The sequence below is a fragment of the Amblyomma mixtum genome, chromosome 2, assembly GCF_055824585.1.
Source record: "Amblyomma mixtum isolate Tamu chromosome 2, ASM5582458v1, whole genome shotgun sequence".
Classification (NCBI taxonomy): domain Eukaryota; kingdom Metazoa; phylum Arthropoda; class Arachnida; order Ixodida; family Ixodidae; genus Amblyomma; species Amblyomma mixtum.
Window position 1 is genome coordinate 149,401,418 of NC_143013.1, and position 15,529 is coordinate 149,416,946.

At 47.1% G+C, this 15,529-nt stretch overlaps 1 protein-coding gene across 1 annotated transcript in view; it reads right to left on the reverse strand.

Moving 5' to 3' along the window:
• Positions 1-14,687, reverse strand: part of LOC149361237 (uncharacterized) — an 87,304-nt gene extending 72,617 nt beyond the window's left edge. Inside the window, exon 1 of the mRNA XM_089568031.1 lies at positions 14,558-14,687. Within this exon, the coding sequence (XP_089424157.1) occupies positions 14,558-14,687 (130 nt within the window). The remainder of the gene's footprint in view (positions 1-14,557) is intronic.
• Between the last annotated feature and the right edge of the window lie 842 nt (positions 14,688-15,529).

Sequence of the window (15,529 nt, forward strand, 5' to 3'; positions counted from 1 at the left end):
TTGTGCCGAAGATTTAGAGGATGTTGTGAGTTAGACTTCTAGCCGATGGTGCTCGCTCAGTCGGGAGCACACTGAAGAAAGGGGGATGATGTGCAATCAGAGACAATGCTAGCACGGTTAGGGCGGTCGGTATTCATCCTTCCTACGTTCATTGTTTGGCAAATAAACAACGCAACTTTGCGCTCCTTCGCACTCGGTTACAGAACGGACGAGGAGACATTCTGAATGTTATGGTAGAAAAAACACCCATTCGGTCCTCTTTGTAGTGTGGTGGTTGAAAACAGAAATACAGTTGAAATTTGACCTAACCAATCCCGATTTGATGAAGTTATTTATCTAAGGCAGAAATATCAATTCCCTGACAAGTAGCCATAGGTTGCGATGTGCTGTATAACCTAATATACATATACGAACGACAACTAAACCCAATTTAATGAAATTTTAGCACGAGTAAATGAGTAAAAAAGGGTCATTCCTCACCTACTTTGCCCTAGATGAATCGCAGCTTGTTTGCAGTGTGCCAGCAGTAAAATCTGGGCGGTGAAGTTGCGACTCTGGCTTTGATTTGACGGGAGAGCGTGATGCGCCACTATACGGATCAAAGGACTTGACAGTCGGTGGCGCTTACCACGTCGGTATCGAATCTATTTTATCTTACCGCCCTTTCACGCTCGAGCGATTAGGCCTGCTTTCTTGGACTTTTCATTCGGGCCGACGCGTGTTGCCGGCAAATGCCATGCCGCTTTCGTATGCCGGTAGTTTATAATATTATATTTCGAACGGCGGAAAAATGCCTTCCTCGATTTCACGAATATCCTGATTTAAAGAACTAATTCGTGGTCAGTCTTAACAATGCTGAATCGAGTTTTAACTGTACAAGATTTTGGCCGTTGTATTCAGGTGCTCAGAGAACATTTGTTGTGTTCTTAATCTTCCCGATAGCACATACGGTCTGTTTTACCCGCAGTTTAGTGGGGCTTCAGCACCGACAGCGTCAAATGCATGATCTCAAGTATTCATTTCTTCCGTATAAGAGGGTGCTAAAACAAGCATAGTTTTCAAGAAGCGTTTGGGAAAACATAGTTTTTACCTATACCACTAGGGTCCTCGAGTCAATGTGATATATGCTTCTCTTTTATCCGTTGATAAACGCCACCTTCATAGAAACTTGAGGCTGACACATGACGCGACAGCATTAATATGTCCCTTCAGTGGTTCCCTTTCCGTATCATTTCGCAGACACTGCCATTCTCTACTTTGCATTCATAGATTGCGGAGGGTCACCATACCACTCCGAACGCAACGGCGCAGCGGTTAAGCATTGCGTCACTGCCCCAGCAGCTGGCTCTTTCAAACGCAGTTTCCGGTGAGGCTTGTGAGAGGCAGGTTTCTTTTAGTGGGGAACCTCTGGGGACCAATAGCTTCTTAACTGCCCCATACTAAGGTATGGGAGAAGCCAACAGCCACAGAAACCAAGGAGCACAGGGGATTTTTTTTATTTAATTTATCTTTTGTGGTGTTGATCAAGTAATAATATTACTGAATATGTTGCCGCTTAAAGCTAATTGATTAGAAAAGCAGAAGAAAAAACAACCACATGCCGCCGGTGGGATCCGAACCCACGACCTCCGAATTACGCGTCCGGTGCTCTACCTCTGAGCTACGGCGACGGCTGTCAATCCTTCTGCTTTCGGGGGTATTTATGTTTACAAATAACCTAACCTTGAGAGTGTTCATCAGCGCCAACCACGTTCGTAAGCGGCGGACGTGGAACGTCCTGAGTTACCGCAGGTGTGACGTAGAACGCCATCGAACGGCGAGGTTGGAAGCTGTGCGAGAACCCTCTTATGCTTCCTATGGCGTCAAGTCTGCCAGAACCGAGACCCTCGCTAAGCAATGAAGCAAACAAGGGAAGGCGAATGAGGGGCTCGTTATAACGGTAGGCAGTTTGCTCGCAGTCTGCTCGTCAGGCTGCCACCTGCCACGATGGGCAAGTTGTGATGACGTCGCGAGTTAATAGCACCTAATTGGTAGGTGAAACACTTGCTTTTTCGCAGACAACGCCGATGCCGGGTTGTTTGCAGAACGGGAGCACTAGTGGCATAACGTCAAAATACAGCACAGCGTCTGCTCCTGTAGAGGCCACTTTCATTCAATGGACACATCGCAGGGCTCTTTTACACCGGTGGTTAGAGCAATTGCTCTCACTTAATACCATTCTCTAAAAGTAACATCTGAACAACAGATATTATAAAGATATGTCCTGACTGATAAAAAAATTTTAGCCCTTTTACTTGTCGTTGTTTTTCTTACAGCTTCGGTCGCACAGTGATAAATTTCAAATATCTCTGAGAACCATTGCTGGGAGGAAAATATGCGTATGTGTTCACAACATAGTAAGACACAACCGCCCTTTTCATGCATCAATACTTCATCGCCCGCTTCGGTCCACTAGAAACATCTCCTTCGGCAATTTCATCCTCCCTCCCGTACGCAATGTATATGGTGAGCGTTTAGTGCAGTCTGCTGCGGTAAAAATCTGGAACGCGATACCCATTTCTCTGCGAATGTCACACAATTTTGCTGGTATGTTTAAAAAACACTGAACTGAAATAATCTATTTAACCTCAAATTCTTTTTTCGACATAGTTTTATGTTATTACGTACTTGGTATGTAACACGATAGCTTGTACTAACACTCCATGTCCGAAAGTTCTCTTTGCATGTCATATTTTCAAAGCTAATTTCTTTCTTTTTTTTGTATCGCCAAATGTTATCCACCAGCGTTATTTAGACTGCTTTGCTTATAATCTTGTACTACGCTTACGCTATTCTGTGTAAGTCCGCCGTTTTAGATTTTGCTTCCTCCGTCAGTAATCGGCAATTTTTTTTCATTCCCCTACAAGCTCAGATACCTTGTGCCCCTAAAATGGTCCCTAAAAAATTGGCGACGATTACATCACATCCTAATGTGAAAATTGAGAGCAGCTCATCAGGTCTTTCAGCTTTTCGATAGATTGATCAAAGAATTTGAGCAAGATATGTATGTACAATTACAGAGAACTTGTTATTTTTCCGACACATTCCTTCTTCAAGAAACACTCCACTAACAGTTTTTGATTGTCCTCAAGGAAGCTTTTTGGACGGTGGAATAGATGGATATATGGTCGACTTGCTGCACCTGTCCCTGGTTCTCAAAGACGAGGTCTGCGCAAGTATTTCGCGAGGATGTCACAGCTGTTGGAGCCGTTCCGAGCGTGAGGAACGGTTAGTTCTGCCGCATAAGTGGGAACAAAATCCCGCTTATCTTTATATCTACACTAAAGTCCCCGCCCACCCTGCCACCCCGGCAGGTGGCAGCGTTTCTGGCACAACGTTGTCAGTTCCAAAGCATGGAGCGCACATCTGTCACTACCGCCACGTAGCTTAAAGCACGATTGAGGTGTCCACTGTTCCAAGAGGGCAGTTACGCGCCTTGCTTCTGGTTCAGGTGTCCACCGAGATATATGAGACAGATAGTGCGCATTTCCTTCCCTCAAAAACCAATATAGAAATTTTACCCTCTGATTTCTAAACCTCCGCTCTATTTCGCAGCTTTCGGAGACAGATACTGCGCATTTCCTTTCCTAAAAAAAAATACCAAAGACACTTCTGAAATTCTAAAGTGCGCTTGGCGAAAGCCTAGTAGCCAACCCACTTACTCTTCCCCAAACCGCTTGGCGCGGAATCACTGGGCCGCTTCGGAGCCATGCGTCTCACTCACTCGACTGCAACGACGCGTCTGGCGAAGGAGCGGCGGTGCAGCTGCCACCGTCGAAGCGCGCGTACTTGTTCTTTCGCTACTGTGTGACGTCATGGTTGCTATGCACAGCTACCGGCGTGCCGGCTGCTAAGGATGGGAGGAGGTTGCGCTTTTACTTCCTCCTTTCCAAGCTCCCGCTCCATTGCTTCCACTGCTGGTTACAACGGACAACGGCGACGGCGAAGCCGCGAAAAGCAAAACGGGCGCCTAAGTGCTGCGTTCTAAAAGAAGCGTGACCCTAAGTAGAAATGGTGGCGCAGATTGACATTCACAAAATAGAATCAAATTAAGCATTCTGAAGGCACGCTTCATAAAGCGCTTTCCTTAAGAAATTCCAACTCTTTATAGTGCTAAAGTGCAGATATACTCTTAAATCCCCGGTTGACTTCCAAGCCCTCTTAGTCCTAAAGCCTTACGCGCAATGGTGTCTTTTCTTGAGCCTGATCTTCATGTCTTGGAATGATGGCTTGCAATTACGGCCGGAATCTTTATTGTTCAAGAGAATGTGCACGGAAACTTGCTATTTTTGTCGTCTGGTTGTGCTCGCAAGCTTGATCAATAACTCACCTGGCCGTCCGTCATATGTACCTTCTGAAACACTGCGTTCACTGACCATATGAAAGGGTCTTTCATGCCGTCTCACAAAAACGCGTTTCCTATCTTGGGCAGAAATGTTACGCAAAGCATCGAAATTTAAACTACGCTTAATGTCGGCAAGAATGCCGCAATTGCATGGCGCATATTTTATGTTTTGGGCAACCTTGCTCAGTACTGAATTAAGGGCTTTTAATTTTTTGAGCGCCAAGTGTTCAAAACAGTGCGCATCTTTTTTTTTTCAAAATACGATGGCATCTAGACCAAGAAGTAGACACAAATAATTTCTTATTATGCAATGTTTCTCACAGCACTGAAAAGGTGGAAAGCAAATACGGCATCTCCGTCAAATTTCAACTCTGCGGAAACTTGCGTGCTTGCGGGGCACTGTTTCCTCGTCAACCTGCCCTGATAGTGGACGCTGCCGAACTCATAACTGTCAAGCGCAGCTTTCAGTCCATTTCTTCAGCGAATGCTAGGACCAGACCTACGCCGAGCATTAAGCGGGTTTCAGAAAAAAAAATTAACATATTCACAACAAACGTTTTTTCGCATATTAGAAAAACTGTTATGACCATTCTCAAAATTTTTTACGGTTATCTATACCGGAACATTTTTTCTATAGATAATAGTTCCCGTCACCTTGTGAAAAGGCTGCTTGCTCAGTTGAGCAAATGGGGCAGACTTCTGCCCCATTTGCGAATATCGGGTGTGCGGGGTGTGTGCGAATACCAAATTTTTCGAATACGAATCGAACACGAATGCTTGATTCCGAATATCGAATCGAATATCGAATAATCAAGGACAGACGCATTTAACCACTACAAAACATTTATTTGAGCACCGAAGAACATAACAGTTCAACTACCGATGACTAAATGAACACAAAAGGTGTGTGTGGCTGCACAAAAAGTATCAATGTCTCGAACATTATTCTTAGAGGAGTGGAAATATCAGAGAGGATGCCTAGTACACAGCATTGATTAAGGCTAGCTTGCCATCAGCACAAAAGCGCGTTGCTGAGATGAACATAAAAGGCTGTCGTGAAGGAAAACCAGCTGCTCCACATTGTCAGGCAGAAGTTGTTCCCTTCTAGCTGAAACGACTCCTCCAGCCACAGAAAATGCCCTCTCACTTGGCACTGACCTGGCACGTATTGCGAGGTACTTCGTGCACAGCTCTGACTATAGCAGCTTCGCAGGTATAGCCACAAAAAAGCTCAGCAACGTAGTCAGCTATGACATGGCCCTTGAAGGAAGAAAAAATTTTCCTTTATCCATGCGCATTGCTCTGGGCGCCGCCATGTTTTTATGCCTCGGTCGATAGGGCTTGCGGACTGAAATGAACGCCGGTGCTCACAATGAATATTCGTCTAGATACGAATAATCGCGTCGGGTCGAATATTCGAAAGAACACGAATACGTGGAATTCGAATCGAATACGAATACTAAAAATATAATATTCGAAATATATTCGAAAGTTTCGAATATTCGCACACCCCTAGGCAGAAGCAGTTCAACATTTTTCGTGTTCCTAGTGGCGTGCAGCAGGTCAAGAAATTTTTAAGCAGTTTTCTCTCAACCATGTCTTCATTATTCATTTGTACGATATTGAGTTCGTTGATATACCTGGAGTAAAGTGAAAATTTAAGTGAGAAAATTTGTATGTTTGAAAAACAGTCTGTTTACATGCTTGATTATCCTCAAAGAGCAACAAACTAAATGGTACCTAACCAGATAAACAGTAACGAAACACCTCCACAAGGTAAGTGTTTAGACAGAAGACAGTAACGTAGATGAATGCCCATTCTAAGAGCATTTCCCCGAAGGCATAGCCGTCATTGTTCGCGGAACAACATTTTTTACAATGCTTCTCTCTCAATATCAGATATTTAACGTCAGGACAGCATAAACAACAAGGCATACAAATTAATACAAGAACACTAAAAAAAATCAACATTTTGGCAATTTTCGGAATTTCATAGCCATGTTTTTTCTTAAAATGGTGATATGCAACCGACGTTGCGGCGGAAGTAACATTAGTGGCAGCGTTATATCTCCGGTACGCCGTAGCGGTCGGGGTTCGATCCGACAATATCGGTTTATTGGACCGCAGAATCTCCTCAGTACAAAAGTAGCTGTAAAATAGTGTTCACTTTGAAAGAATAACTGAGCTCTATAAACATTGCTGCAGATTTCATACACTCAAATTAAGAGCTTTGATTAAAAAAAAGACGGGACAATATGATGGATTATAACATTGCTATAACAAAGAGGCCAATTTTACTGAAGATTGAGATTTTGTAGGCTAGAAGCTGTCGAAGCATTTGAAACAAGCATTGCCGCCCCTGGCCATTTTCGCTGCCAATTCGCGATAATGTCAGCGTGGTTATTCGCGCTGATCCCTGACTCCACACTACTCCGCCATTCACTTCAAAATAGGATCACATTACTGGTCTTGAAGGGACGAGCTTGAATCGAAGGGTGAAAAGGGAGACGTTCCAGTGGAAGTGCACATTTCTGAGGAATAAATACGTCTTTTGCAACCGTACAAGCCTCAGAATACCTAGAAATAGCTATTGAATCTACTTTTGCAAATAGCACCAACTTGTTGCAATGACTTTGAGTGCCTTGTAACCCTGTTATGCATGCGGGATTAATATCAGGACGTGTATTTATTCTACTTGTTACCTTCATTCCACCCTCTTCTTTCATCCCGTTATGCGTCAGGCCACGTTTGTTGATAAGGAGGGGGATAAGCCTGCTGTGCCTGTGCCCAATTAACACACTTGAGAAGTTATGCGGGTTGGGTGAGGCCTGACGCAGGACCCCTTTGTCTTTGCTTCTTTTTCCGCCGCAGAAGTGTGGCATGCGTGACATGCCAACGGATCCCCGCTTCCTGATGAAAACAATCGAGTACGGCAGGAACTTGATAACAGGGTGAAAGCTAACGCCTTCATTTACCCTCCATGAATGGTGCTTTGAAACAATAAATAAAATTGCATGAAATTTGTTTTCGTCTCCCTTGCTCTATGCTCCAGACCTCTGCTTTTTTCTTTTGCTTGCTTCGCAATGTACAACAAGTTAAGTTTCACTAATGCCTTTTCAAGATATTGTTGGGTACTAAAACTGAGAATCATTCGCAATGTATGTACTTCTATAACCATCGTATGTGAGCTCAATCTTCCACTGTGGACAATGACCATCACTTTGCATAATCGTTTTAAAAGGGGTTGTAACGTCAAATTTTGGGGATATAAATAGCTTATTACGGGCTCCTCTCTATGTAAGGCCAACCGAGGTGAAGTATATCATGGAAAAAACGCTTAAAATGTATTTTAATTCTGTTCAAAAGAGACCCTCAATTTTCTTCCTCACAATGGAGACACGTCACTAGTGATATAGTGGGTGTGTAGCGCTGTAGGAACAATATCACTGAAAAGTAGGGGCATCACAGCCCATTAACGTGACTTCCTATGGACGGCGACGCGCGACATCAGCCAGGCGCTGAGTTGGCGACCAAGCCGACGTTGTGCTCATCGGCAAATATGCCGCTGCTGATACACCAGCTGGCATCAGCATCGACGGCTGAGCGAAGCCTTCACTTTGTTGAGACCATGACTATAGTTGCTTTTGCCTGCACCTTATCCGTACTACGAATAAGCGAAACGAGTGACTACATTTCAGATGGTCGCCCTTTGACACACCAGCGGTAGGAATAGTAGTGGCGAATCCGCGGGGTTCGTACGTGCGATGTCGGCGATTGTGCAGAGCAAGTTGAGAAGTCTTGGCTGATACAAATGGCCATCCGGCATTGTTTCGACAACAGTGACCTGAAATCGAGGATTGTGAACATTTCAGGACACAAATACATAGAGTGGAAAGCGCCGCGGCAACCGATGTGACCGAGTCGGCTGACTGCTGCAGCGCCTGGCAGCAGTCGTCGGCTTCGCGTATATGAAACAAATTAAGCCATGGTAATTATTGCAGATGGGTGCCGGACATACTGCTAGAAAAAGCAATTTAGTGTCAAGTATTGAACACACCGGAAAAAGTTACAAACAGCGAGAAACGCCGGACATACGCGGTGTCAACAATCTGGCTATGAAGTGCTGCGCAGGCTGGCGCTCACTTCCATAGGCGATTTTTGCTGATTTATCGGATTGGGTAAACAGGTTAACGTACAATCAGCGCATAAAAGAAGAGACGGTTTATCCTAAGCAGAACGTTGCTTTACATTTAATGCCGAATGAACACGCAGTTTCATCAATGTAAACAAAAGCAGCGGTGAGGTGCAGGGAACATTATGGGAGCATTCCTGTGGGAATCCTGTAGAGCAGGCAAATAGTGACAAGAGGGGTGGGGGAGTGAAAAGGGGCCTAAAAGCTTCCAGGAGGGCAAGGCCAAAAGAGATTTGTTGGGTAGAGCCAGGAAATTTATTGTTTCATCTTGAAGCATTCATTTAGCGAATGCACAAACTATTTGCTGTAGGAACAGCGGAAGAAAAAGCGAGCAGCAGATATCGTCATCAGCAGTCACGGGAACCGCAGCAATCTCGCAGCTCGGCTGCGCGGGCGGAGCCATGTGAAGACAGCGACGGGTACTGGTCGGCGCGAACTGTGAGACATCGTGTCGGTGTAATGTGACCAGGGGTCGGCCGACTGGCGCACTGTCGGCTACGGGCCACCGTCATAAATGTCCGCCGAGCCGGAATCGGCGTAGTGTGGCAAAGCTAAATACAACGCAGAAGCCGCGTTGGCCTACGCGGTATGCCGACTGGGATCGGCCGAAGCGAGCCGCCTGGTTTCAGACTATGTGGGCCTTCGCCAGCTTCGTTTTGGCAAGCATATCGCAGTGCCGGCCGTCATTTCGAAAGGTCCTTGTACGCATAGCATTCGCATGAGAGCGCAGGAAGCAGCTGTCCGTGTGCCACTGCACTGGTAGCAAAAAAACATCCAAAAGGGAGTAAATGGCTTGTCCTCTAACGGACACCCAAAAGGAGGTTTTTTTACTCCATATGTATGGTGTTTTTTATTTACTCCCTTATATAAGGGAGTTATTTCGGAGTATAAAGGAAGCTATTTTGGAGCGAAAAGGGTGTAAATTTTTACTACCCGCAGAAATGGAGCCCAAAAATGGCGTCATGTTTATTTATCCTCATTCAGGCTCATTCTTACAGCAGTGACAGCGGCGGAAACGGGCTGTACTCTGCGGGCCGCCGGCAACGCAACTTGGGAAACTGCGCTTCCCTAATGTGACTCCGCGTCACGCATTCTTTCCGCCGTCTGCTAGCCCAGCGGCAGCGTACGCGACAGGAGTCGTCTGCTTGTCTTCTCCTTTTGATGTACGAGCTCGTTTCGTTGGCCATGTTCGTAGATAAAGGGATGTAACATTATAATCAGTATCTCAAAACTGAAAAGGAGACGCTGGGTAGTTTTTGCGGTCATGCACCACGCTATATTTGACCTAAAACCAGAGCAGAAAAGATGAAAAAACATGTGATGGTAGTTTGGAATGGCAGTGTTTGCTTTCATATTCACTTCATTAAGGCTTGGATTTTAAACATGGCTGAGGAAAAATGTGGCCTCATGAGCTCAATCAAAAACTCAGCGTTGACACTTTGTTCTATCAAAGTTCCATGTTCATACAACACATAATCTGCTGCAACACATTGCGAGAACGACACTGAAAAAAGCCTGTGAGAATTAGGCCTAAGCGGGGGCTGTAACGGGGTGGCCACACAAACAAAGGAAAGTCAGGTATTGTTAGAGCACTGGAGGCTTCACAGGAGCAATTCAATTATGTAACGTACTGTAGCGGAAAACGGCGACAAGTCAATATCTTGTACCGCGGCAGGCGCCCGTGAAGGAGAAGAAGTCAGCAGAGATCCGGCGACGATGGTAACCAAGCGGTCGTCATTTACCGCCATTATCCGACAACTGACCAGAAGCAGACGAGACGCTAGGCGGCGGGGCGGATTGCGCAAAATGGTGTTTTTTTCACTCCATTTTGGCACTGGTGGAGTATTTGCCACAATTAACTCCCTTTCTAGACTTGAGTAAATGCTGGTAAATCCTCATTTTTACTCCCTTATTCCCTCATGGGAGTAAAATGGAGGAAAGTTCACCTTTTTACTCCCCACTCATGGAGTAAATGTTTTCACAAATGGAGTAAAAAGAGAGGCCGCCACCATTTTTACTCCCTTTTGGGTATATTTTTGTTTACAGTGTAATTTTTGGGGCCCACGTGACTAGGGTTGCTGCTGTTCCTTGGGAGTTACGTCATTACACACCCCGGCGCTCACAATCCAAAAGCGCAATCACTCAGTATAAGAATGCGATAATAAATTATTTACCGCGCATATATGAATCGGCGCGCACATATCACGCGTCCTGGGGCAGTACACAACGTTTGCAACAAACAATACTTCAACCAAAATTTTGGTGTCTCCATCCCTCTAATGAGAACATCCCACTAATGAGTTCGCCAAACCTTCCGCTCCGCTGGCGCAGAAACAAGCCGATACTCTTTCGCTTCGAGAGCCCTCATCAACCTAGAGCCTTAGAGCTCTGTTCCGGTGGCCTACTCACGGGCGCACCAGCACCAATGCAACTTACTGTACCGCCTTTTCTTGTGGCTGGTACCTTCCCATGATGCCTTCCACCAGCCCTCGACGGTGGTTTGCCTTCTGCTAGACCACCCCATTTAAGCGGCATTCGGGCGACGACGGAGAGGGATGCCTGCAGCAGCAAGCCCTCCACCCGACTAACTGGGACTCCATGTTTCAGTTAGCTACGCTGATATTACGAATGTGCAAAGAAGGACCCGCCATTTTTCATTCTTCTTTGCAGAAGGGACGCCTTGCAACCGCACTTCTTGAAGCGTTTTTTGGCTACCCCAGTGCACTGCGAACCATCCTCTCGAGAATTCCGTACGACTCAGAGCCCTCAATTTGCACTCCTCTACACAGAAGTTAGGCAGGCCTTCCATGAAAAAAAAAATCTGGGCGGTTAGCTTGACGCTCATAACGAATTACTGTGCATTAGAACGGCTAGCCCTGGTTTTGCATATGTTATCTTGACATTCTATGCTTTTTCTTGATTTTAAAAGCTTACCTTAGTTGAAAAGTCATATCAGCTGCTAGCTGCTGTATTGGCCTTCCGTCTTTTAGCGTTCGTTTCTCTACTCATATGGTATAAGTTTGTGTCACGTTGCATCATTTTTGATTTTTACTGCAGTAGAGTTTGGGCTGAAACTGGGGGTGGGCAGTTTGCTCAGAATCCAGTGGGCCGGTTCTGACGGTTTCACAAGGTTACATGACTCTGCTAACCCATCTGCCATTTACGCGCCACACCTAGGCTGCTTCAAGGTCAAGCGAGATTCTGGCAAAGGCGAAGTTGCTGAGCTTGTGCTTAAGTGCTAATGCACTAAAAGCTACCACTTAAGCCAGAGACTAGCGCCTCTCCATCCTGGCGACTGGGTTGCTCATCTCTTTTACTTCTCTCCATGTGAAACAGGAGCAAACAGCCGCAGCGAACTATGAAGTCGTCCTCGCTATTCCTGTAAACGGGGCCGCTGTCTGGCACAGAGCTGTTGCATGTGTTAAGCTTGAAGCACATTGCTCAATGCACCTCATCGTTATAGACCAATGTACACCTGTGGGCGACCAAAATGTGATGGAGCTGCTGTCGCCGACTGGGCCGAGAGGGCATAAAAATTAGAGTGGACACTTGAGCTCCTCCTCGAGGGTACTACGGGGTAGCGCTGATGGGTTAATGCCCATACATGCGTAATTGACAATTGCAGTATTTGAAATTATTTGATGAACTAGAAATTAATACCCCTGCCGAAATCATCGAGGTACCGAACACGGCACAGATCGCACGCCTATCAAGCACTAAAGCGAGCAGAGAGATTCTCGTCTAGCTCGGCCTGAACACCATATCAGAAAGGGACAACCTCCTGCAGTTACCTAAAGTCGTGCGAGAAGCAATTGAAGTGTCCTCCTTCCCTAGAAACGTACATCCGATCCACAATCAAGGAAGAAGACTCGCCCGCGCCAAAGCCTTCGCTGCGGACGCGGCAAGGTTTCCAGACCAGACAGCTTTCGTGGATGCGGCGTACGTACCGGGAAAGCATGCCTACTTGGTAGCAGTAGTCGACGGACACGGGCAAACGCGTAACTCACTCACACTTTGCCCCAAGAAGCCAGAGGTAGCTGAACAAGCAGCTATAGCACTTGCTCTCAAAGACTGGAGCTTCACAACTGTATACAGTGACTCTAGAGCAGCCACTCGAGCTTTCACCAAGGGCGGAATATACAAGACGACGCTACGAATCTTAGGAGGAAGTAACATCACCGTTCACTCCATCGTATGGTTCCCGGCACACATGGGCAGCTTAAGGGGCGGCCTGTGGAATCTCAACGAGATCGCACACGAGGCGGCGCGAGAGCTCATCGGCCGCGTCCCTCCGGTATCCCCCGCTACTCCACATATCGAGTACAGGGATCAATTGTTCACGTACAACGAGCTCACTGAGCACTTTTGTCTAGGGAGACGAGCGTTTTCCCTCCCGAATAAGAAATTAAAACGCAGCCAGTCGGTCACGTTACGCTTGCTCCAAACGAACTCATACCCCAACCCCTGGCGCATGAAGCACATCGACCCTGACTACGACGGATAACATGTGTGTGGACAGTGCAGTGAACGTGTAGACTTGACCCATATGCTGTGTGGTTGTGTATCAAGTGACCCCTACGCCAAGAACAAGGAACACTGGGACAACTAAAAAGTGCTTCACTACATGACCAGCTTCGGGCTCTCCAGGAGGCCCGCGCGGCGGCGGAGAGCTTCGGGCTCTCTGTGCCTACGTGGGAGCTACCCTCTACACCTGGCGCCTAGCCCAGTGTCGTTCAGGACCCCTACTAAGGGAAATAAAGCTTTACCACCACCACCACTGGAGGTTAAGCGATGCAGCACTGCCCTGAGATGGCCGCTGCTACCATCGGTGGTGCTTGAGTCCGCGGTTGCTCTTCCGGAGCAACTTGTCGCGACCAATCATTAATTTAACTCGCACCAGCCACGGTGGGAAGTTTACTCACAATACGGTGGACAGGTTGTGATGACGCCGAAAGGTCACATGAGCGATAATGACGTGACAAGATCACGTGGCCGGCATATATTCTGAGCATGACGGGTTGCGTGAGGCCGAGGAGAATCTTGTGTTTCAGGTTGGCATTAGTGTGGGTAATTCAGACGGTTAGGGTAGCCATCAGGGCCACTCTATCCGCATTAATTTTTTCTCGCAAAGCCGACGACGCCGACGCCATATTTTCTTCAGAGGAGTCGGAACGCTTTCGCGGTGAAACGATGGTTGCGCCCTGTGAAATAGAAGCAGAGTAAATTTGGGGGAATAGGCTCTGGCTCAAGGGTTGAAGCGATAGCGTTATGGGTTCAATCAGCGCCTTGGCGTCCTCATTTTAGAGTACTTAACAGGCGCTGTTGTTTCTTTATTTTTATTAATTATATTTATTTTTATTTCTTTTTATTCCCCGCAAGACACACAAGGCCTTCCGGTAACCAAGTTGAACGAATGTTCTTCAGTGATGGACGGGTTACGCGCCCGGATAATGCCACCACGGGCAGATTCCACTTCCTGGTTCAAGACAAAGAGGCCAATGTCATTATCAGTACGGATAAGAATGTTAAAGTAGCCGGACAGCTTTACTCAATTATAGGCAGTAGCCAATGCAATGAGGACATTATTGAGAGAGACAGCAGCGCATAGCAGTGAGACATCCCGCCAGCAACGAAAAAGGAAGCAAGAAAAGACTGGGTGGCAAGACCGGGAGGAGATGCTACTAGCGAGGATTAGGTAAGAGTAGATATGTTGAAGGTCGGTGGGGAAATAGCGCTGGAAAAAGTAGCCACACTGTGCACGCTATAGTTTATGACTTCGAGCGTCCCGGCAGCATGGAAGAACACTAACAACGTCTTAATCCCGGAGGAGGGGGACACTAAGGACTTGAAAAAATATGCTGTGGCTTAGCTGAGGTTAAGCCTGGACATACGTAGCGAAAAGTTCCATAGTCTCTCACACACATCACAAAAATTGCCAAACGGGCTGTTCACAAAGTCTGACATAAACACTCTTGACGCACTCGCGCTTTCCCTTAGCCTTAACACGTGTTCAGTGTAGCGGGGAGTCTTTGAATCTTCTTCAATGTTTTCCTCCTTCTGCTGCTCCTCCTCCTCACTTTGCTGACTACCAGTGGCCACAGCGGTGGCCATAGCGCGTCGTTCGGCTTCTTGGAGACGTCTTTTCGCGAGGCGTTCCTCGCGTTGTTCCGGTGTTTCAGATGCACGTTTCGCCTTGTCTCGATCTTTCCTCCGTTGTTTGGCGGCCAGCTCCCAGGCGACTACCTCTGGATCGGAAGAACTCAATTTCTCCGCTCTTCTGCGTCGTTTAGCAGCAGCCGGACTCTCCTTGGCTTCCATGTCGAACGCGGCCGCCAGTTCTCCGCCAAGCGCATTATATACACGCGGCGCACCATCCTGGCGCATGCGCAGTGGCGCGCGGCGCATCTGTCATAAATGCGCGGACCGGCTAAGGCCAGGCGGCGGCCGTGGCGAGGAGACGACGCACATGCGCAGTAGCGCGCGGCGCATCTGTGGGTCAGCCGGCTGAGTCAGCGACAGCCGCGGCAAGGAGGCAACGCACCTGCGCCGCTCATGACGTCACATGCACAGAAGTGGCAGCTACCGCACACGCGAAACTCGGCTCTGACCCGCGTAGTGTAGCTTTTCGCTCCAAAACTACAGCGCGTTCAGTTTACTGTTCGTTACATACAAGACATTTACAAAGGTAACTGCTGAGAATACCGTAACTCACGTACCACGCGATAACCTCAACTTCGCCCGTGCTGCAGTTCTCCGCACTCCTCACCACTTCGCTGCTCCAGGGCCGGCGGGCAGAGATGTCATCTTAATGTGCATCACTGGGTGCATTGATTTGATTGGGGCCTTTTTGTACCCTCCCGCTAGCCTGCGGTTTTAGAATAGCGCGATTAATGGTCCAATGCGTTTACCACAGGAGCGTGAGCAATCGCATTTCTGAAATTGTAAAGACTGAT